The following is a 20,077-nucleotide window of genomic DNA, read 5'->3' on the forward strand; positions in this document are numbered from 1 at the left end:
AACAACTAAGTTACTTACTCGATGGTCCCAGGATATACGAGCAATATTTCGAAGACACCTATGATCAAATACTAGTAACCTACGGATATCCTCTACTCTTACCAGCCATGTTTCACAGCCATAAATTAGGACGGAACGAACTGCTGCGCAGTAAACACGTCCTTTGGTTGATAGACGGATATCTCGCCTACGCCATAAACGACGCAGGTTGGCAAAAGCTAGTCGAGCTTTCTGTATCCATGCTGAGATTTCGTCACAGACCAGACCACAAGGGTTGATGAAACTTCTCAGGTTATTTTAATAGGATATGCCGTATCCAAAGAAATTTAGTCATAATTTTCTGTCTTAACAAAGTTACGTAACTATGACTTTGATTAACATAATTAATGCACGATACGTACACTGAATCTACGATAATGTAACTTAGTTTCCAGGTATTCGTTCGTGTATTTGGCTTTAATCCTCATTTTTTGAAAGAACTGTGACAGCGCGGAGTTTGGACCATAATTCATTGGTTGAAACCAAACACCTTAACCCTTTATATTTACTGTATCTTGTATATTTTTTGTTTTCCACCTTATCTTTTGTGAGATATTTCCAAACATAAAACAATTTCGAAACGCATCTTTTTAGTGTTTTTGAATTTCTATACATAGTTTCTATGAATGTTCTAAATTTTTTTACAATATTTTATCCTGTAACAGGTCTGATCCGGATCAAGTTTCACAATCCAATAGACCACGTGGTTCAGGGGACCACTGTCTGGTTCAAAATCATGAACACCAGTCATTTGAGCTCACCCCATCTCCTATTCACAACAACTTGTTTTGTTCCGGGACAAATTATCCTCCTCCAACGGCATCTCGACCTCTACCCCATGAAACAGGAAGCTGTGTTAAATCTGATTACTCGGGCAGATTAAACGATGGTTTATCAGGATCAACTACGGATGCTCAAGCGGCAGCTGCTGCTGTAGCGGCTGCTTTTGGACTCAATTTTACTAGTGGTGGTCCACTTACTGGTAGCAACAGTGTGATGGGCTTTAATAAGCAAAGAAATCAGTCTGGCTCTAGTCTTCTCCAAATCTCGCCAATGAGTTCTATCAACGGTGTAGATGGAAAGGAAGAAGATAGTTCAGTCGAGCGTCCTTTCCAGTGTATGACATGTTCGAGAAGTTTTTCTGTGAAGGCGGGTTTAGTACAACATATGCGCACACACACAGACGAGCGGCCGTACCCATGCCTTCACTGTGGACGAGCTTTTAAGCAAAAAATTCAGCTCACCACACATATGCGTGTACATAGTGGTGAGCGTCCTTATGGTTGCCGTTTATGTGGTAAATTGTTCAGGCAGCAAAGTCATGTGGTCCAACACCTACGAACTCATACAGGAGAAAAGCCACATAAATGCTATCAATGTGGTAAAGCTTTTCGTCAAAAATATAGTCTTATTTCCCACCAGCGTCGCATGTGTCGCAATCGTTCTGCTTCTAACCCTATTGCAGCAGGAATGACCATGTGGATAAGTCCAGGAGTGGATGGTGATACTGGTAATCTCATTAAGGAATTCTCTCCCAATAAAGGCAATTCGTCGATCGCAAGTCCGAATGCTTCATTGTCCACTCCAATCTCAGTTATGACATCTCTCCAATCACCTCCATCTCCATTTCCTTCCTCACCGGTGTCTAATACTCACGCACTTCCACAAAACCAGTTTCAGACTCCAGTTAACATAAACGGTGATTCACACCGGGAAAATTCAGTTACAACGAGATCCCGTTGCAATTCTCTGTCAAAAAGCAAGTATGAATTACAGGATTGGTCTCGTTCTCTTTCAAGGCATCCATCACGTCTCACATCAGAAGGTGATCCTATTCATAGTCCTAGAACTTCAAGGTCCAGCGCACTGCAAGGTCATGCTACGATGGGACTTACTTAATAGAAGTCATGAAGATTCTCGTAATTCATAATGATTTAGAATACATATAATTTCATTTTTTTTTGTCGAATTATCAACATTTTATATTAATAACGATGTTCTGTTTTACGTAATTTTACTAAACATACAGCTGTTATAAGTCAACTCCCAATATTAGGCACACATTGGATGCAATGAAGTTTGCCTTTTTAAAAGATTGTTGAGGCACCCACTCGAACACTTTCACCTATAAAAAGCAATTTCGATTATTTTGTCACTGTCTCATTTTTTTTGCTTCCTACTGTTATGATAATGATTCTTACCATTTCTGTTATATCTAATCAGAACTGCGAGAATTATTTTAAATATCTGTTCACTCTTCAAACTTTCCACTCATAAGTGGATTCCAACCACTTGCGCACGAAAAACCTGCTTCTATTTTGTAAAGTGCTTTCAAAATCTTTTTTGCTTCACTGTTTTCCCCATCATCAATTGATTGAAAATGTTTCAGCCAAGATACACAAGTTTCATCGAATTATATGTTATAATGGATGAAACTGAACAAATCAGTTTAAGTTTCGATATTTTTGATTAAAACAGGTAGATCGTATTTATCATTCATTCCGCGTTTGTTTGTTTTCGGTGTTATCTTTTCTAACCACCCTATGTTTGTATTACGGAATAAATTAGTCATTTATATCATGTGAATTGATTTGAACATAGGAACTTAGGCTTTATGAATACCTTTGTTGTGTATTTGGCCCTAATTTTACGCAAATATTTTTTATAACTGATATCTGTTCGTTGTTTGCGTCACATTTAAAATTCGATCTTGCGATAATGTTTTCATAATTTTTAATAAGTTTTTTTTTATAAAGTCAATAAGATATTTCCTTTAACAAAATGCTACATAAGTAATTATTGAGCTCACATTCAAAGTATTATTTTTGTATACGATACCAGTATGATTTGAGCTCTATAGTTGGTTGGATTCATTTAAGGTTATAGTGCTTGGCTCTTCATCGGGAATATTCACACACATATAATTACTTCCAGTATATGCCATTTTGCCAACCATTCACATTTACCTTAACAATCTAAAAAGTACCTATACCCTATGAATGTGTTGACATGTAGTAGTGATTCTAAAAACGGTGATTCATCTGATTACTGTGGATGATGTGAATGCCACTGACAAAATATTTCAATACCTATATAGAGCTAAGTGCCATCTATTTTAGTACATGTTTGCAAAACTTCTTCATGATTAAAAATCTTAAGTGGATGAAATGTTTTAATGGAGCTACTGAGTAAGCAGTAGCAGTATTAATACCAGTCAAAGTCAATTAATGAGGTTTTAATTGAAAGATTCGTAGGAAATCCAAAGCTATGGCTTAACGTTGTGGGAAAAGCACTTTTTAATGTACAGGTGCGTTCCCAATTAACTAGGGGTAGATTTTTAGTCGTTTTTTGATGATAATAATAATAATAATAAAGAATTCAGAACAATAACGAAAAATGTTATTTTAGATGTTATATCAACTTTGTAAGCGTTCACAACTATGACTGCAAATAAGAAAGCTTGTGAAATTCAACATAAATTTTAGTGTTTTGCTTCTAACAATAAGTTTCACCATTCTCGTTTATAATCATTGGATGTGGCTTTCGCTAATTAAATGGGCTTTCATGTACATCAAACATGTTTACTCTCGTAACATTGCTAGTACCTGTCATGAATTCGACGATAAAGTCCCTACACTGGTTTGTACCTTTGAGTCATTATCATATATTTGGTCAGACATTACTTGATTAAATTGTTTAGAAGTCTTAAACTAAGTGCCCAATCGTAATTACATTTCAGCTCCTTGATAACATTCCGATTTAGATCCTATTAAATGCTACTAGCAGATTAAGTAACTGAAAAATATATATCAGAAGATATTCGAAATAAGTAGCCTAACAATGTGAAATGAGGCGTCCTAGTAAACCAGTAGTTTTAAAATAAAAGGTTTCTATATTGCTTCATTTTCCAATGGCCATCTGTAATGTTCATTACTAAGTGACATTGGAAATTGTTTATTTATTTCATTCTTAGTATTCGCTGTTCTTTGTACCACATACTGTATGTAATAAAAGATGTCTGGCCCCTTTTAAGTTCATTTTGCAAACTAATAATTCGGAATCATTGACCCACGTCTTTCACTCGAAAGAAAACATTGTATACTGAACCTTTGTACTATAAATACAAGTACTTCTGGGCGTCATAAATTTATTTAAATTTATGATATCTTGTTTTTCTATGACATTTAAGTAACCACATATAATTCCTAGTATAAAATTAACAACAATGTAAATAGTGTGACTACTTTAAGTGTCTTAGGTCGCATGAATTCGTGTTTGTTTTTCATGAAATCCGGACATAACATCATTGAGAAATTCTATCGATGTTTAAGTCGGTTTTTGGACTTTGTTAGCGCCAATAGTTGAGTAACTGCTGTTCTAACTTAATACTGCTTTGGATTGTGTTGTGCCAATTCAAACACTTATGTTCCTTCGGAGGTCGGCCAGACAGGCAAGTTTATTCCCAAACAATCAAATGGATTCAGTTTAATCCCTTACGTTTTTTGGTGCAGTAAGTTGACTAAAATCCCTTACCAGTTTGTTTAAATAGCCTATCTTGTATTTCTTTTATATTTTTGGTACGAATAGTTAACTATCTAAATTTAATAAGAAGCATCGTTTTCTACATAGTTCTGGAGACTGATTTCCCTAGTTTCGTTCTGTCATAAATTTATTATACACGTAAATTTAAAATGGAAATACTTTCAAAGCGTTAAATATACTTTTTACTTGAAATGAATCATCTTAGTACTCCAGATTTTCCTAAAATATTTCAGTGAATCGTTCAGCATAAAATATTCAGAAGACTGCTATCAAGTTATACTCGCGACCTTAGACTAGGCCATAACGTCAATGGCTGAGGTAATAAGATACCGTTAGGTCTATGTGGTTTCTCTCCAACTGGATAAAACATATATACCCCATCACCAATTATTTACAAAGAAAAAAAAACGCTTGAGAGAAACTATCAACGTTATCATATTTCATTTCATAAATCTTTTGATATTTTATATTAAGTGAATAGTTAAAAAGGAAATGAAAATTATGCAGATAAAATGTGGAAAGGAAAAACAAACGGCATACGATCACCAATAAATGAGAGTTGTCAAAAAAGTTAAATTAATCTCTAATCATCAAGATGTAAGGAAAATAAAAGAGCGAAAAAAATCATCTTCAAATAACTGAAAAAAGTCTGGACAATTGTATAGGGAGTCACTGATAAGTACTTGTTCACATAACATCATACAGGAAAAATTATATTTTCATATGAAGTTTGACATGTTATTTTTCTAAATAAGCTCACTCGTTTAGTGTTCGGGTATACAACAAAGTATATGATGTCAGATTTTTAATCATTACTGTTTTTATTCACTTCGGTATGTATAGATATAGTGTGGAACACTCGACATATATTGAATAACCATTGCAATTGTCCAAGCCTCTTTTAATAAGCAAAGATATAAAATTTATTTATCGAATTTAGGTTCATACACATTATTTTAAGTAAGATTTATGAATTATTTGTTCAGAACAAGTACAAAGAGTTGTGGTTCTGATATACAAAGCACAGGAGAGTTATCATCTTACAATGACCTAAAATATCAATAAATAGCTCCGTTGATCTGTTGAAATTGTATACCAGTTAAGTTCATAAAGGTGTACTGTTGCTGGAAATCGTAAAATTGTTTTGAAGCAAATTCGTTTGAATATTCCACATCACATATGACTTTACAGTCTGTTACCAGTCATTGAGTTATTCCATTATTTTTGTAAAAGTTTGATGAAATGAACTTGCTATAAGACTTACGTAGGGTTCCACATAATACCACTAACTACACCATGTTGGAAACTACTTCAGAACTAAGGAGTTTTTCTACAAAAGTTCAGCACCAAACAAAATTAATTTAAGTGATGAAACGATGGACTTTAACTGTCATCCATACTTTTGATTGTATGCTAATGTAGCTGTCAAGCTCTTGTATAAAGAGGGAAATCTTGACTAGATTCTACGCTTGTTTCGTTAATTACCATGGACAGATACCATTTCCAAAGATACGTGCACTTTGTGTGCTTACTGAATCTCTTCTAGAATCTCACACTACTCTGCATACAACACACATTTAGGTCAGTCTTAAGCCTACCAAAGGCTGAACATTACATTTTTTGTTGACAGTATCATCAACGTTAGGATGCTGATGATCAAGGCATTTAACATGTTTTCTTACTGGCTTTTGTCCGCACTAAGCTTGAACAGATTACTGACGTTGTACTACAAAACCAAATTATAGTTTAATATGATCTGTTTCAACCTAAGCCTGTCAGTTAAAACTAGGGCATAAACGTGACTATTGCATACAAAGCTGTTCAAAACCACATAAGATAGGTGGTTTAGTGATGACTAAGATAGTATTATGGGTAATCTCGTTCATTTAGATTCACTCGTAAATGTAAACTAAGATTTCTTACCATACAGTATATTGAGGTTCTGGTCATATACTAGAAAGAATAATCTATTTTATAATTTAATTTACACGAATCACAAATTGTTAAATTGATGTTAACAAGATACAAGGGAGTCGAATACACTGATTGTGACCACTACAGGATTTTCAAGTTGACAACACCGAGATGCTTAAGTGAAATTCGAACATGCTGACTCAACCTAAGAATGAGATTTCTGTTTGCCTAAATGTAAGACACACACATACATCTTATAGAATCACTACTTGGCCAGGCAAGTCTGGAAAACATCCACTTTATAACTGTGTCCTTTACATTTCCCATTATGTTAAAACACAATTGTATGAACGAAGAATATTCTTTTCAATAATTTCTCATCAGGTTCTACAACTATAAATCCAAATCAATAATTCATAAGATTGGTCAGATTTACGGCAGAGTACATCATTTGGAAATTGTAATATGTGAATTGAGAATTGTTGTTTGTTATATAAAATCAATTCAGATCGTTAATGTTGGGGCTGTTTAATAAAAAGCGTTCACTTGAATCAGTTTATAAGCGGAATGAAATTGTGCGATAAATGATCAGAATAAATATGGTCAACATGGGGTGAGAGAGAGAATAATGGAAAAAAATCGGAGATTACGTAATATGAATTAGGTCAGATATAGTTGATTTAGGGGTGGATATTGAATAAATTCCTCAAAAGGTTATCAAGTGTAAAGACAATGATAATGACAATAATAGTAGTAATAATAATAACTTGCTCCTGTGGAGCAAGTTATTTTGGCAGATGTCCTAGAAATCTGTACATTCGAGCTCGTGAGCACCTCCCCGTGTGGTTGAGCAAAGGTGTAGTCAAAACTGTTAACAGCTCCATCTTAGACTATCTAGTTCAAACAGGACATACAGCCAACATGGAGCAATCTTTCTCAATAATCTATCGTGATAACAGCAGTCTACCGGATTCCGTCAGACTGCGAATCCTACAGACGGCTGAAGCAATTGCTAGTCGGATCAAAAAGCCAGAGCTTTGCATTAAAAAGAAGTATGTTCAGCCATTCCTTTTACCCTGGCCAACTAGTTAATAATTAATTTTATGATATGATGATGTAATCTGATTAATGTTCATTTTATGCCCTAAACTTATTATTATTATTATCTTTACACTCGATAACCTTTTGAGGAATTTATTCAATATCCACCCCTAAATCAACTATATCTGACCTAATTCATATTACGTAATCTCCGATTTTTTTCCATTATTTCTCTCTCACCCCATGTTGACCATATTTCTATTCTGATCATTTATCGCACAATTTCATTCCGCTTATAAACTGATTCAAGTTAACACTTTTTATTAAACAGCCCCAACATTAACGATCTGAATTGATTTTATATAACAAACAACATTCTCAATTCACATATTACGATTTCCAAATGATGTACTCTGCCGTAAATCTGACCAATCTTATGGATTATTGATTTGGATTTATAGTTGTAGAACCTGATGAAAAATTATTGAAAAGAATATTCTTCGTTCATACAATTGTGCTTTACATTTCCGTCTGTTTTTAAAAGTGATAAGATATCTTGTCTCATTTCTTCAAGTGGTCTATCCTGAGGCCTCGCATTAGCTATAACTTTTTTGGACCCCATAATAATCATATCAACACTTAAATAAAGTTGATTAATTGTTTGAAAACAATCAACAGTAAAATCACTTCATGTTAATGCTGTCTAGAGACCGAATATCTATGTTGAGCACTTCGACTAATATTACTCTGACAGATCTAACTTAACACAATCTTACTGAATAGTGATATAAATAAATTTGCATATATGCTTCTGTGATTATTCCTATGCAGGCAACTTTTAATAACCATAATCTCAAAGACACTGAGGAGATCAATAAGATAAGTTACTGATTTTCCATAGATAAGACTTGTGAAATCTACTGAACATTGACGCTTATTTCACCCCACGTAATATTTATTGAGAATGTAAATAAAAGGAAAAGACAAAACATTTAGCAACATAACAAGAATTCATCTTATCCCTGATGTCCGCGTACTACCGTTTATATTATGTAAACAGTAAATGACGACAGTGTATCGTCAGGTAAGGCGATACATTATGAAATACGACGAAGATTCGGCACATCGTATTTCAGTTGTGTAACGTTAGTTGATTAATTATTTCCGAAAACTAATAATGTTGATTGAAATAATATTAAATTCAAGCTTGTTGTTTTTTGTATCTTGATGTTTGTGCATGCAGTTAAAACTGAGTTTTCGATATTATCTTGACCTCAAGGTCTACGATTATATTCAAGAAATGTGACGTAGAAATGACAGTAATATCAAAAGTTTATGTGTACCATGGGAAGTCAAATAAATAACGAAATAAGTAATTCGCTATTAACATGAATCATCCCTTCATTACATATCCCTTTTTTAGATTAGACATTAACCATACCAACCATATGCAACTTGGCCAACATTCATTGTTTTTGGAATACCGATAGATATCATGGTACTATGTAGCAGAGATTTGAGCGATTACATTAATCTATGAGTATTCTTTAAAGTAGCGGTTCCCATTTGTGTAGTAGTCTTGGATATCAGTTACCTTGACACATCCTTCTTTATAATTTTTTTGTTAACGCTTCCCTGCACTGACTAATACTACTAATAATCTGTGAGGTATTTTTTCAACGAATATCTAACAAATCTGATACGAAAATTCCAAGCTTTTCTTTTGATAGTTGAATTTAATTCCGAGAAGTGGTCAGTCGATAGTTTCAGTTTGTAAGATATACATGAGTCTTATGACAATTCGAAATTACAATTAGACCTGAACATAGAATTAATACTATTTGAACTTGCTTGTTTATTCACTGCGCTGTGAAATCAAATGAATAGAATTCCATGGAATAGTAGTATACTAATTGCTGAGACGTTCTACATAAAGCTGATTTTTTTTATATACTTTGATCGATACTTCATTGCATTGAGACCAGTACTTTCATGGTTAAAATTAAGGAATTCCTCGTAAAATATCATAAGGATGTTTGAGGTAACTAAGAAAAATATAAATACTAGACTCTACAAATTTCGTATTTCGATTTAGTAATACAATAATTTTGGTCCTGCGAATTGCAAGCTTATTAGAGAATTATGAGTTTTACTAAATCAAAGGGATAAGTTACTTCAAAATTGATGACAATGAATAATACTTTATAACATCAAAAGACAAATGTTTCTTATTTACAGTTATACTGATCGAGACCCTAATTTAATAAAGAGATATAGCATAAATTAATCAAAGTAATTTTATCTTCATATCGGTTAGGCCTAAGAATTATTATTTCTCTCCCTACCCAATCATATTTGACTTAGAATGAGACCAAAAGACACATTTAAACATCTTAGATGATGAAAAATCGATTTCAATGAGCTTTCTTGTTCATATAACGTCTAAGCAGATATTTACAAGTGAAATCTTATAAATCAGCTGTTAATGTACCGGTATATTAAACTGTAAATCACTGATTTGTAAAATTGTAATCCAGGTTTTATTTTCAGCTTCAATGGTCATTCTCTTATAAATATTCTGAAAGTATGTTCCCTGTAATTATTACCTATTTATTTTATTGCGTTAGTGTATTGTTTGGTAACTATAGTAATTTATTGTTTATTGTTTTTACTGTCGTCTCTATTTTTGTTGTTGTTGTTGTTGTTTCTATTGTTATTTTTCTCTAATAAACAAGGTGGTTTTGTTGAAATAAAAAGGAAAGGTGGAAAGAGATGAATATTTAAACTATTAAACGTTTCATTTTTATATACAATACAATTAATTAGTTTTTAGAGAAACGGTTAAAAAATAAAATAGATCCTTTACATAGCTAATTTTAATTTTAAAGTATAATATAAGACACTAGTGTGCATGTGCATATTTGATAATTTCAAAGAAAAATTAATTCACTGTTTTTATAATTCCTTTATAAGTAGTTTTTAACAACACATAATGGTCAGTTGAATAGTTGTTGCAAACTTCAAAATATCCCATAAGTCTTCATTTCAATAAAATCGTAACTTTTCTTCGATCATGATTGAGTATCGTCAAGCGTTGTAATTTCATATATATATATACCATTTTTAGTTCGAGATTTCATTCTGTTTGTTTGATGTTAATGAAGTTTTTAAATGTGATTTAATAAATTAAATAACTGAAGTGTTGTTTCAGTGATCATTAGTATATATGATGAATGTACTTCTGGGAAATTCCTATAGTTTTTTTTATTATTAGCAATGATATTGATCCCTACAATGTACAAATAATCCTTTCTCTGAACTACTTACCCTTGTGAACGACTGTTTGATATTTATAAAGAAATATATTGTAACATTTTAAAATGACCTGTTACATTATTTAAAAGTGTGTACAGAAATATCTTTCGACTATGATAGATGCATCGGAATTTTTCCAAAACCTACAATAATGAACAAAGTTGATCTGTAGTAAAATATTATATATTCAGACAAAATGCTCTGTATTTAATATGATTTCCAATAATTAATTTTTTGTGAGGGTTTTGTTCTCTGAGTCGGATGCTCTAATCATGGAGGTTTTATCGTTCTTCTGAATGAAATCACCAGCACAAACTTCAGGTAGTTTGTGCTCCACGAGCAAACCATCCAGCTCGGAGAACGAAATTCTATCAAAATCATTCACCTGAGCTACAAATCTTCTCCACTATCTCAAAATCAATTTTTTTTTATTTATTTCGAATAAATAACTTTTTATATTCATGATAATTTTATTACACAACAATATTCACTAGAAATTATTTCAATCAAATTCATTATCATAACAAAAATCATTTTGACTTGAGTTCATAAGAATTATGAAAAGAAAAAAGATTATGCAATGAAGAGAGTTTTGATAAACAGATGAAGATTTATGAGACTAGAATGTTTCAAGAAAAAAGGAAACAGTAAAATAATTATGTTTTATGAATGAAATTATTATGATTTAAAAATGTAGAACGAAGAAACTAAATTAAAAATTGGTTAAATAAAGTATGAACATGGTGATGAAGTAAAAGATAAAACCAATGAAGTATAGCTCACACTAAATGATCCTCTTGTATTGTCTTAATAAATTAAAATCATTAAAAATAAGAATTATTGAATAGTGTTTCATGTCTAACCAGCAGTTTGGTTACAGTATATCTATACTGAAAAATATGTTTTGTACTGAAATCTTATTACTGTAAATGATAATGGGTAACACAGTTTTCTAAGTATTGTCATTCAGCTTATTACGTCCTTCAGTTATCAGCGCAGAATGCTGCAAATAGAAAGATAGTTACACATAAGGATATTTCACGTTTTGGATATTTATTGTTTAAATCGACGACGATAATAGAGCTTAGTTCTGTCTAAGAAATATCATATTGATGGTAAATATTCTTCTAGATTATAACCTGAATCTTGGAAAAACAATGAACGCTTTTCATCTTTATGATGAGTTATAAACCGTATTTAGTACTTAGTGTTGATATTTTTATTACACAAAATTTCGAACATGTAGTACTTAGAAATATTTTTGGAAACCTTAATTCTCAAACAAAATGATCTGACAATAATCACAAGTTTTTATTACAAGGTGAATTTTAAAAAAATATTTACATTATTAAAATCTGTGTTACCACTACTAACTAAACATTTTGAACAATCATTCGTTTAACCTTATGGTTTCCCCCAAAAAAGGATATCATACAATTGTATTTCGTTTTAGTGAACCTGACAGTCACTAGGCAACCACGAAATTATTCAGCCTTAGTGCTCCCAAATTAGCTTCAGTTAGTGTATACCAAACCAATTTCTTTTTTATCAGGTTTTAGTTCACCACTATCGGTCTAGTTTCTGAAATAATTATTGTTCTCAGGATTTCACTTCACTTATAAAATTAATTCTAATGTCAGTGGCGCATATGTATTTGGTGCCCCTTTGTACTAATATTTATGTGTTCAAATAAATACACTGCACACTAGCTACTAAAAGAATCTCTGTAGAAAATGTTAATCTCTAGTATTCTGCAGATGTTAATCATAATTTCTAACGAGACAAGAGATTCATTAAACCATATATAGAAATTTATGATCATCAATAAAATATGTTAATAAAATATCCTGTCTCATTTTGACTTAACAGTGTATTGTTTAAATATTAATAAACATTGAGATAGAAATAATGAAAGTGTTGTTTAAAAATGTTATGTCGAACCATAATTACTCTGCAACTTACAAAATATCAACAGTATATTAAGGAGTAACATCTTGGTTTATATGAAACCTCGAAGCCGATAACATTGCTTATTCTAGAAAACTAACCGATGATATGAATGAAATGAACTTCATCTACTGAATGTCGATATTTAAAGCTTGTTTTAAAGTGATTAAAGTGTGTATTACACAAGTACCCCAATATAGTATCAAGGCTTCTCTACAAATATAAACATTTTAGTTATTGTTAAGGATGTCTACACAAAAAAATACACTTTATTTGATTTATTACATACAAAAATGTATTATGTTAATATTATCGAATAATTTTAACTGATAAGTTAGATGTATTAATAAATTTGAAAATATAATATAAACATCTATTAAAAACTTATTACAAATAAACTGTAACCACTTCTCTATGATTATTTTCATCATCTATCTCATTTAAAGCTTGTTACTTATCGATCATCGATAATGATATATCACCATGTAACTTTACAAGTTGAATACTTTCAAGTTGTACACTTACTAATATATCTAAATACACTCTTATTAAGTAGTTTCAATTTTACTAATTAACTCAAGATAGTTTTGTAAATGATTTTAAAATCAAAGATAACTAAAAGATAATGGGATAACACCCTCAGTTTTAATGAGAGATTACTTGAAATCCTCTTTTCTCGAAACCTTGTGTGACTCAACATTTTATTTCAAACAAAAATGTTGTTGTCAGCTTGTTGAGTCAGATTTAAGTTACCGAAAATTTTCTAGTATTTAAGCAACTTAGCTAATAAGTAAATACGCTTTTATGAACTGTTATTGATAGATGTCGATCTTTTTGATAAATTTTGATTCAGCCTAAACGTTTTAATCATCTACGAAGTGGAATTTACTGAGGATAAATTGATATATACCAGAGATAATTTGGAGCATTATTAATCCTGAAAACAGTCCTCACAATAGATTTCATGTAACAAATATAAGTGATCTAAAAAACCTAGTTTAGTTTACAGATCATGAAACATATTTGTTTCATTGAAGCTCTTGATTTCTGGCCACCTGACATTGATATGCAAACTATGACTAGTCAAAACAATTCAGAATTATCTACAATTTAGATAAGAATAATGACTGTTTACATTAACTGTTATTTAAAACGCTTAATAGATTATAACCTTTTTAGCTTTATTTTTAAGAAGTTAATTTAGTAAATGAAATGATAATAAATAAGTTACCATTCCAAATAATTATAGTCAACATATGACTGAAACAGAATTTAATTTTTAACAATAAATATCCAAACATTTTATCACTCTTACTCGACTTTGTTCCCTAAGCATACAACTTTTATAAGTTAACCAAATGTTTTCAACGCTTAACACTGTTGATTCACTGATGTATGAGATATTGTTAAGTAAGAATACAGTTGTTAATTTATTTGGAAGTTGATATTTAGCCAACTAGATAATTAACAAACATCTATCTGTTTTACGAAACCAAAGTCGTACTACTTATGAGTTAAACTTGGTAGATATCAATTACATTCCATGAAATTCTGTCATATTCCTCCTGTTTTAATATACGTATTCTTTTAAAATTTTTTACAATTAACCTCCAAAGTTTTACTTGATAATGGTTAATAATCTGTTCCTATATAACTATCCATTTCTTACAGCTATTTATTTAAATCCAAATTTATTTAAACTCTACTATTCATGTTTTCTTTTCTTTTGTGTTTAAGTGCATTTACTTGTGAGTTGTTTCAAAAGAAAGAAAAAAAACAATACAGAAGAGATAAAAGAAAGTTTCTCTTATTTTTGTAAAAAGAAAAGATAATTTCATTAAACACGAATATAGAATAATACAAAGAAGAAAAAGTGAAAACACAATAATGACACTAAAAAGAAACGTGAACACAAAAGGAAAAGAAAAACAAATTTAAAATAACAATGTCTTTATTACAAACCTAATAGATACATTCAAACAAACACTATTGATGAATGTATGCTGTTGTATATAGTATACTCATGTATGCGAATGACATTTCCGAAAAATCTTTAGTTACATATAGTCGTTTGTTTGTTATATATACTGATGAGTATAAATAAAGTGACTTAGGGTAACCGTAAAGTTGTTGACGTGAATAAGAACAAAAAGCATTGGAAAAAGAAATGTGATACATTTACAAAGTTTCAGTTATTCTTATTCCTACAGATTTGAAGTTATTATCTTGCATTACAGTCAAACATTTTTCTGCTGCTGAATAATAAATAAATACTTACAATATTAAAATTTTGATTAAGAAAAAAATATTTGTATTGCCTAATCTGTAGGTACTTTTATGAAGCTGAAATTCTGCAGTACACGTTAAACATACATTTATATATACTAAAAAACCTTAACACCTGTATTTCTTTAAAAAAATAATTCGTAAGCCAAACTCTGGAGCAAGTCAAAGAAATAACTCAACCATGTAATAAAAAACTCAAATGTTTTAGTCTTACTTAAAAAAGGATTTAAGTAAGGTTTCGTTCCTATTCAACTTCGCCAGTTTATTGGACCTTCATTTTAGAAACACTAACATATATCACCTGATCTTCCCTTTAATACTATAATGTATATATATTTCTGGTCATTTATAGTATTATGCTATATCCACTGTCCAGTCACTACATTATATTTAATTTCAAACTAAATTCCTCAGACTCGATGCAAATTTAATGGCCGATTTAGTGAGTGATCAAGATAACGTTGGAACATTATTTCGTATTAAAGTAGTTTATGTTTTCGACTTAGTGTAATCCTTATTTATTCTCCCTAATACGGGTGATTTCACTGATCACAACCTCCTTGTTGAACTTTGGGAAACTAATCTCTAAATTTGTAAGTACATCTCTCTTATTAAGTGATATGGTGTTGTAGAAACTCAACTTGTCCTCAATATCAAATTTCCTAGAACAAAAGATAGATTACCTAGTTTTGTCATCATCATTTTAGCTGAATATTTTTTGACGTTAGGCAGAACATATGTACTCTAGACAACTTAGTTAACACAATGCTGTACATCATTTTAAGTGGTTTAAGTAGGATGAAATAAATTCAATCACTAGCTCTGGTTTATCTCATCTAAGCCATAATAACAACGGGTTACATATAACTCCAATATTTATCCTCACCCCAATCCATCTTCCCTCTAGGATTCAAAGCAATGCTTTAAACAGAGTGGAAGATGTGTGTGTTCATAAAAATTATTCTTCTTTGTATTTGAAACACATTCATAGTACCGATATCTATCCACGGTCATGAATGAATAAACTGCTTCACCAACTTTCATTCTTTATTTTTTGTCCTAATATCTATTCTGCATTATCCTTCTACTCAGGCTTAGTTCATTCACATACTTCATTCTTTAGGATTAAATGTATTTCCGAGTTTTAACTTGCTTTGCATGTTGAAATAATCGTTTGCTTTATCATGATATCTTAACCATTGTTATGATTATTCACATTGTATAGAATGCCATTGAACATCAAGAGTGACATGAATTCCTTTTTTTTGACAAAACCTTTATTCTTCTATCAACTGCTTAGTGTAGGAGTGTTGTAATTTCATTTCTCTTCAATGCATAACTTAACTAGAAGTAGTAATGATAAATTTTAATTTACTACTTCATTTATTCGAATAGTCTACCTTAAATTGAACGACGATTAACTTTACAAAATCCTTCTATATGTGTGAATGGAATTGCAAGTTAATTAAAAAAATTTGAAAGGCCAAGAGTTAGTGTTTATCCATTGCACTGGCTAACTGATTTATAAACATCTTTTATGATGTTCATTCTGGTATGCACACTAAACTCACATCCTGTTAACGTCCGAATAAATTATTTATAGTGTCATTTATCATTTTGTCTACCGACTATTAACATAACATTTACTTTAAAAGTTAGGTAACCTGTTTAGGGTCGTCAGAATGTTACTTTGGTTACTTTGGTCATGAATAAACAAATTGAATTCGTAAATTTCTATCAACAATCTGGTTATTGATTTTTGCCATTATTAATATGTAAACACAATAAGGTCAAATATCCCATTATGAGAAAGAAAAATAGAATTAACAAAAAGTACATTAAATAGTGGAAAAAAACAAATTAAATAGACACATAAAAGAAAAAACTATGTAGTTTGAAATTAAACATAAACAGTAGTCAAAACAATAAACAAAAGAAAGGATAAAAGGGCATCAAAAAACAAAAAAAAAATATGTAGTAGACTGTCTTAAGTTTGTTATTGTTACTATTTTGAATAAATAAACTTGTATACTTAAAAAAAACTGAAGTTTGAAAAAGAACCCACTTAGAAATAATCATTTATACAAGAATTTTTTTGTGGTTGACTGAACAAAATAAAGAGATTTAAAGAAAATATGTTAATTATAAAATTCAATTTAAGAAAAGAATTCACACGCCAAGTGAAATGTTCATTATTGAAACTTACATGATCTAGTTTAATAACTGGTTTGTTCTGTACTAATTTATACTGTGCCAGTGAATGCTTTAAAAGCAACTACTACCAGTTTAAACAACAAAAATCAGTGATTCCTCTGAGTCCTATTATGTAGTTTTTTTCCAAGTATCAAGTTGAACACTAATGGCTATTGAGTTTCGCTTCGAATGAATAGTATTCTCAGCGATATGTGCACAAATGCATTAAAATCGTTCTTTAAATCAAGTTATCTCTGGAAAAAAATATAAGACAGATTGTTATACACAAACACATAGTAATAGTCATGAAAACTATTATTGTCAAAGGAAAGGAAATAAAGATTAATGAATTAATGATTTTTGGACTAATATCTAAAATATAATGTGGAAATGTATTAACTCCTATCACAAACTATTTTTTTTCTACGATGCAGACAAATCTAGAATGAGTGTCTCTGTCTCTAAATGCAAAATTTTGTTTCAGAACTGGTCTATCTTATTATTTAGATTGATAATACGGAGTGGAATAGCTGGCTGAGTCGGCTGCTTCATTCATCGTAAAAGCTTCATCAGCTCTTGAAGGTTGATACATGATGAGATCTCTTCACAGACTGAACAAAACTGGATTGGTTTTTCTCAGCTGGGTGAAATTGTGTGTATACTGTATAGCTGCTCTTTCTGCATTACTATAAAACATAAGCTATGTAGGTGAAAAACATGCATAGACTCTAGCTTTTCTATCAAAATTCTTTTCAAAATATTGGTCGAATATCATGAAAGGATTAAGTTATCAGTACTGATGTTAAGCAGTGAGGTACTAGTCAAAGATATCAAATCAGCTGACGAAACTATGTTTCATCAACAACTAAGGTGGCTGGGTCATTCCATGTATTACCAAATACCGACTAACCCGACCTGCCATGTCTTCCGGAGTAGATGTAAATTGAGAGGAAACTAAGGTTGCCCAAATAAGAACGCGACATCAGTCTATAAAGTTATTGATTGTTGGTCGGAGATATTAGTAGGTGAAGACTACCTGGTTAGGTTTGATCGATAACTGCCTTCAATGGTTGGAGGCATTATGCAACAAAGCTCAGATTCACTCATAGCAGTCCATGTGTACTCTTCCTCTACATTCCTCTTGATCCACTATTCCATCGTGCATACCTTCTCATTCTTTCTTATCGAACCATATTCTCAAAATTTAACAAATCTCGTTTCCATTAATACCACATTATTCTGAATGCTCCTCCAATAATCTCATTCATTTAAATCTCTTCACACTAATATGGCATGAAAACTTGGGCTATGGCATATTCCAGCCTCTTTGCTGACTATGACTGACTGAGTGACTACTAATATTAATCATACTACTAAAGAATGATATGCATTGAGACAATATTAATCCAACTTTCGAAGTTATCAGATTCCTTTCATACATTTATGTAAATCTCATCTAATAAATAAAACTTCACTATTGTGTTCAACTATTATCTAAATATATCATCCTTTGCAAAGTCATACTGATGAAATGGCCAGCCAGTGTTTTGTGATCATAAGAATTTATAGACTTCGAATCAACTAACTTCTTTACAGTTTTTTTATGTTAACGTTCTCTTGCTTAATCGTTATCTTATTACACAATAAAATCAACAAAAGTTACACAAGAAGGTATCAGGGAAGTTTTTGGAAAAAAACGATAATGTAATTTTTAAGACAAAAAAATACCCAGTATTTTAAAATCACGAACTGATTTTAGTTGAGCCTCCATTAAAATCCGGGAAGCACTAAATGATTGGGATCTCTCAGCTTGGAGCATGCATCACCCTACCAGAACGAGTCAAAACGAGGATTTTCGGTCTCGTGAACGAACGCCTAACCTCTGGACCACTAAGATGGCATCTAAATGGTGTAAATGTCCAACTCCAATAAATTCAAACTGTTGCGCGAGCACCTCCGATTGCCCGAGGTGGATAACTATCTCACATTGAATATGGCTGGACTCTACTAATAACAGCTTATCACATCCTGAAGTTAGTCACCAGTGAGCACATAGTTGTTATCACTATAGAGTTTTGTGAGAATAATAGAATTTCCAAGGACCAACCTTAGCAAGACCACCAGTGAAAGCCAGGACAGCTGTTTCGGGACTTTCCAGTAGTGTGGATCCTCAATGACACTACAGAGAAATGAACTCAGTACATTTTGTCCTCTTTTTAGGTCAAATATTCAAAAAGAGAAAATATAATAGGCCATAACTTTTTTCTTTGATTCTGTCTAATTCTCCTGAAATTATTCAATGCAACATAGTTGTATTATTTTCTTCGTATTTCTATTTTTCAAGACTGACAGATCTGCAGTATAATATGAAGCAAAGTGTTCTACTGATGATCAATAAATCTTAAAATTAGAACTAACAAAACACTTCAGAAGAGAAAAAACCCTAAATCAATGATTCTTAGTTCGATAATGTTCTTATATCCATCTATAAAAAGTTGTTAGAAGTAAAAAGGCAGAACAAGTTTAATAGTTTTTTTATTTATGTTTATCTTTGAATAGTTATGTGCTAGTGTTTGCGTTGAATAAATAAATGAATATGTAGTCATGCTTATTACCTGATTTGTCGTATTCCTACTTAGTTAGACGCAAATATATTACCATAAGGAATGGTAATTTAGAAACAGACCATAATTGAAATGTTAATTAAAGCGACAAAGCACTGGTCAGTTGATCATTTTGATGTTACAATTTACAACTGAGATTTGAAAATAAACTTTTCATGAGAACTGGAAGGAATTCA

At 31.3% G+C, this 20,077-nt stretch overlaps 1 protein-coding gene across 1 annotated transcript in view; it reads left to right on the plus strand.

Moving 5' to 3' along the window:
* The window catches only part of ZNF84 (zinc finger protein 84), a 34,093-nt gene that overhangs the window by 4,939 nt on the left and 9,077 nt on the right, over window positions 1-20,077 (plus strand). The window contains exon 2 of the mRNA XM_051216135.1: window positions 705-2,517. Within this exon, the coding sequence (XP_051066688.1) occupies window positions 705-1,938 (1,234 nt within the window). The 3' untranslated portion in view covers window positions 1,939-2,517. The remainder of the gene's footprint in view (window positions 1-704; window positions 2,518-20,077) is intronic.

The sequence above is a fragment of the Schistosoma haematobium genome, chromosome 4, assembly GCF_000699445.3.
Source record: "Schistosoma haematobium chromosome 4, whole genome shotgun sequence".
NCBI lineage: Eukaryota > Metazoa > Platyhelminthes > Trematoda > Strigeidida > Schistosomatidae > Schistosoma > Schistosoma haematobium.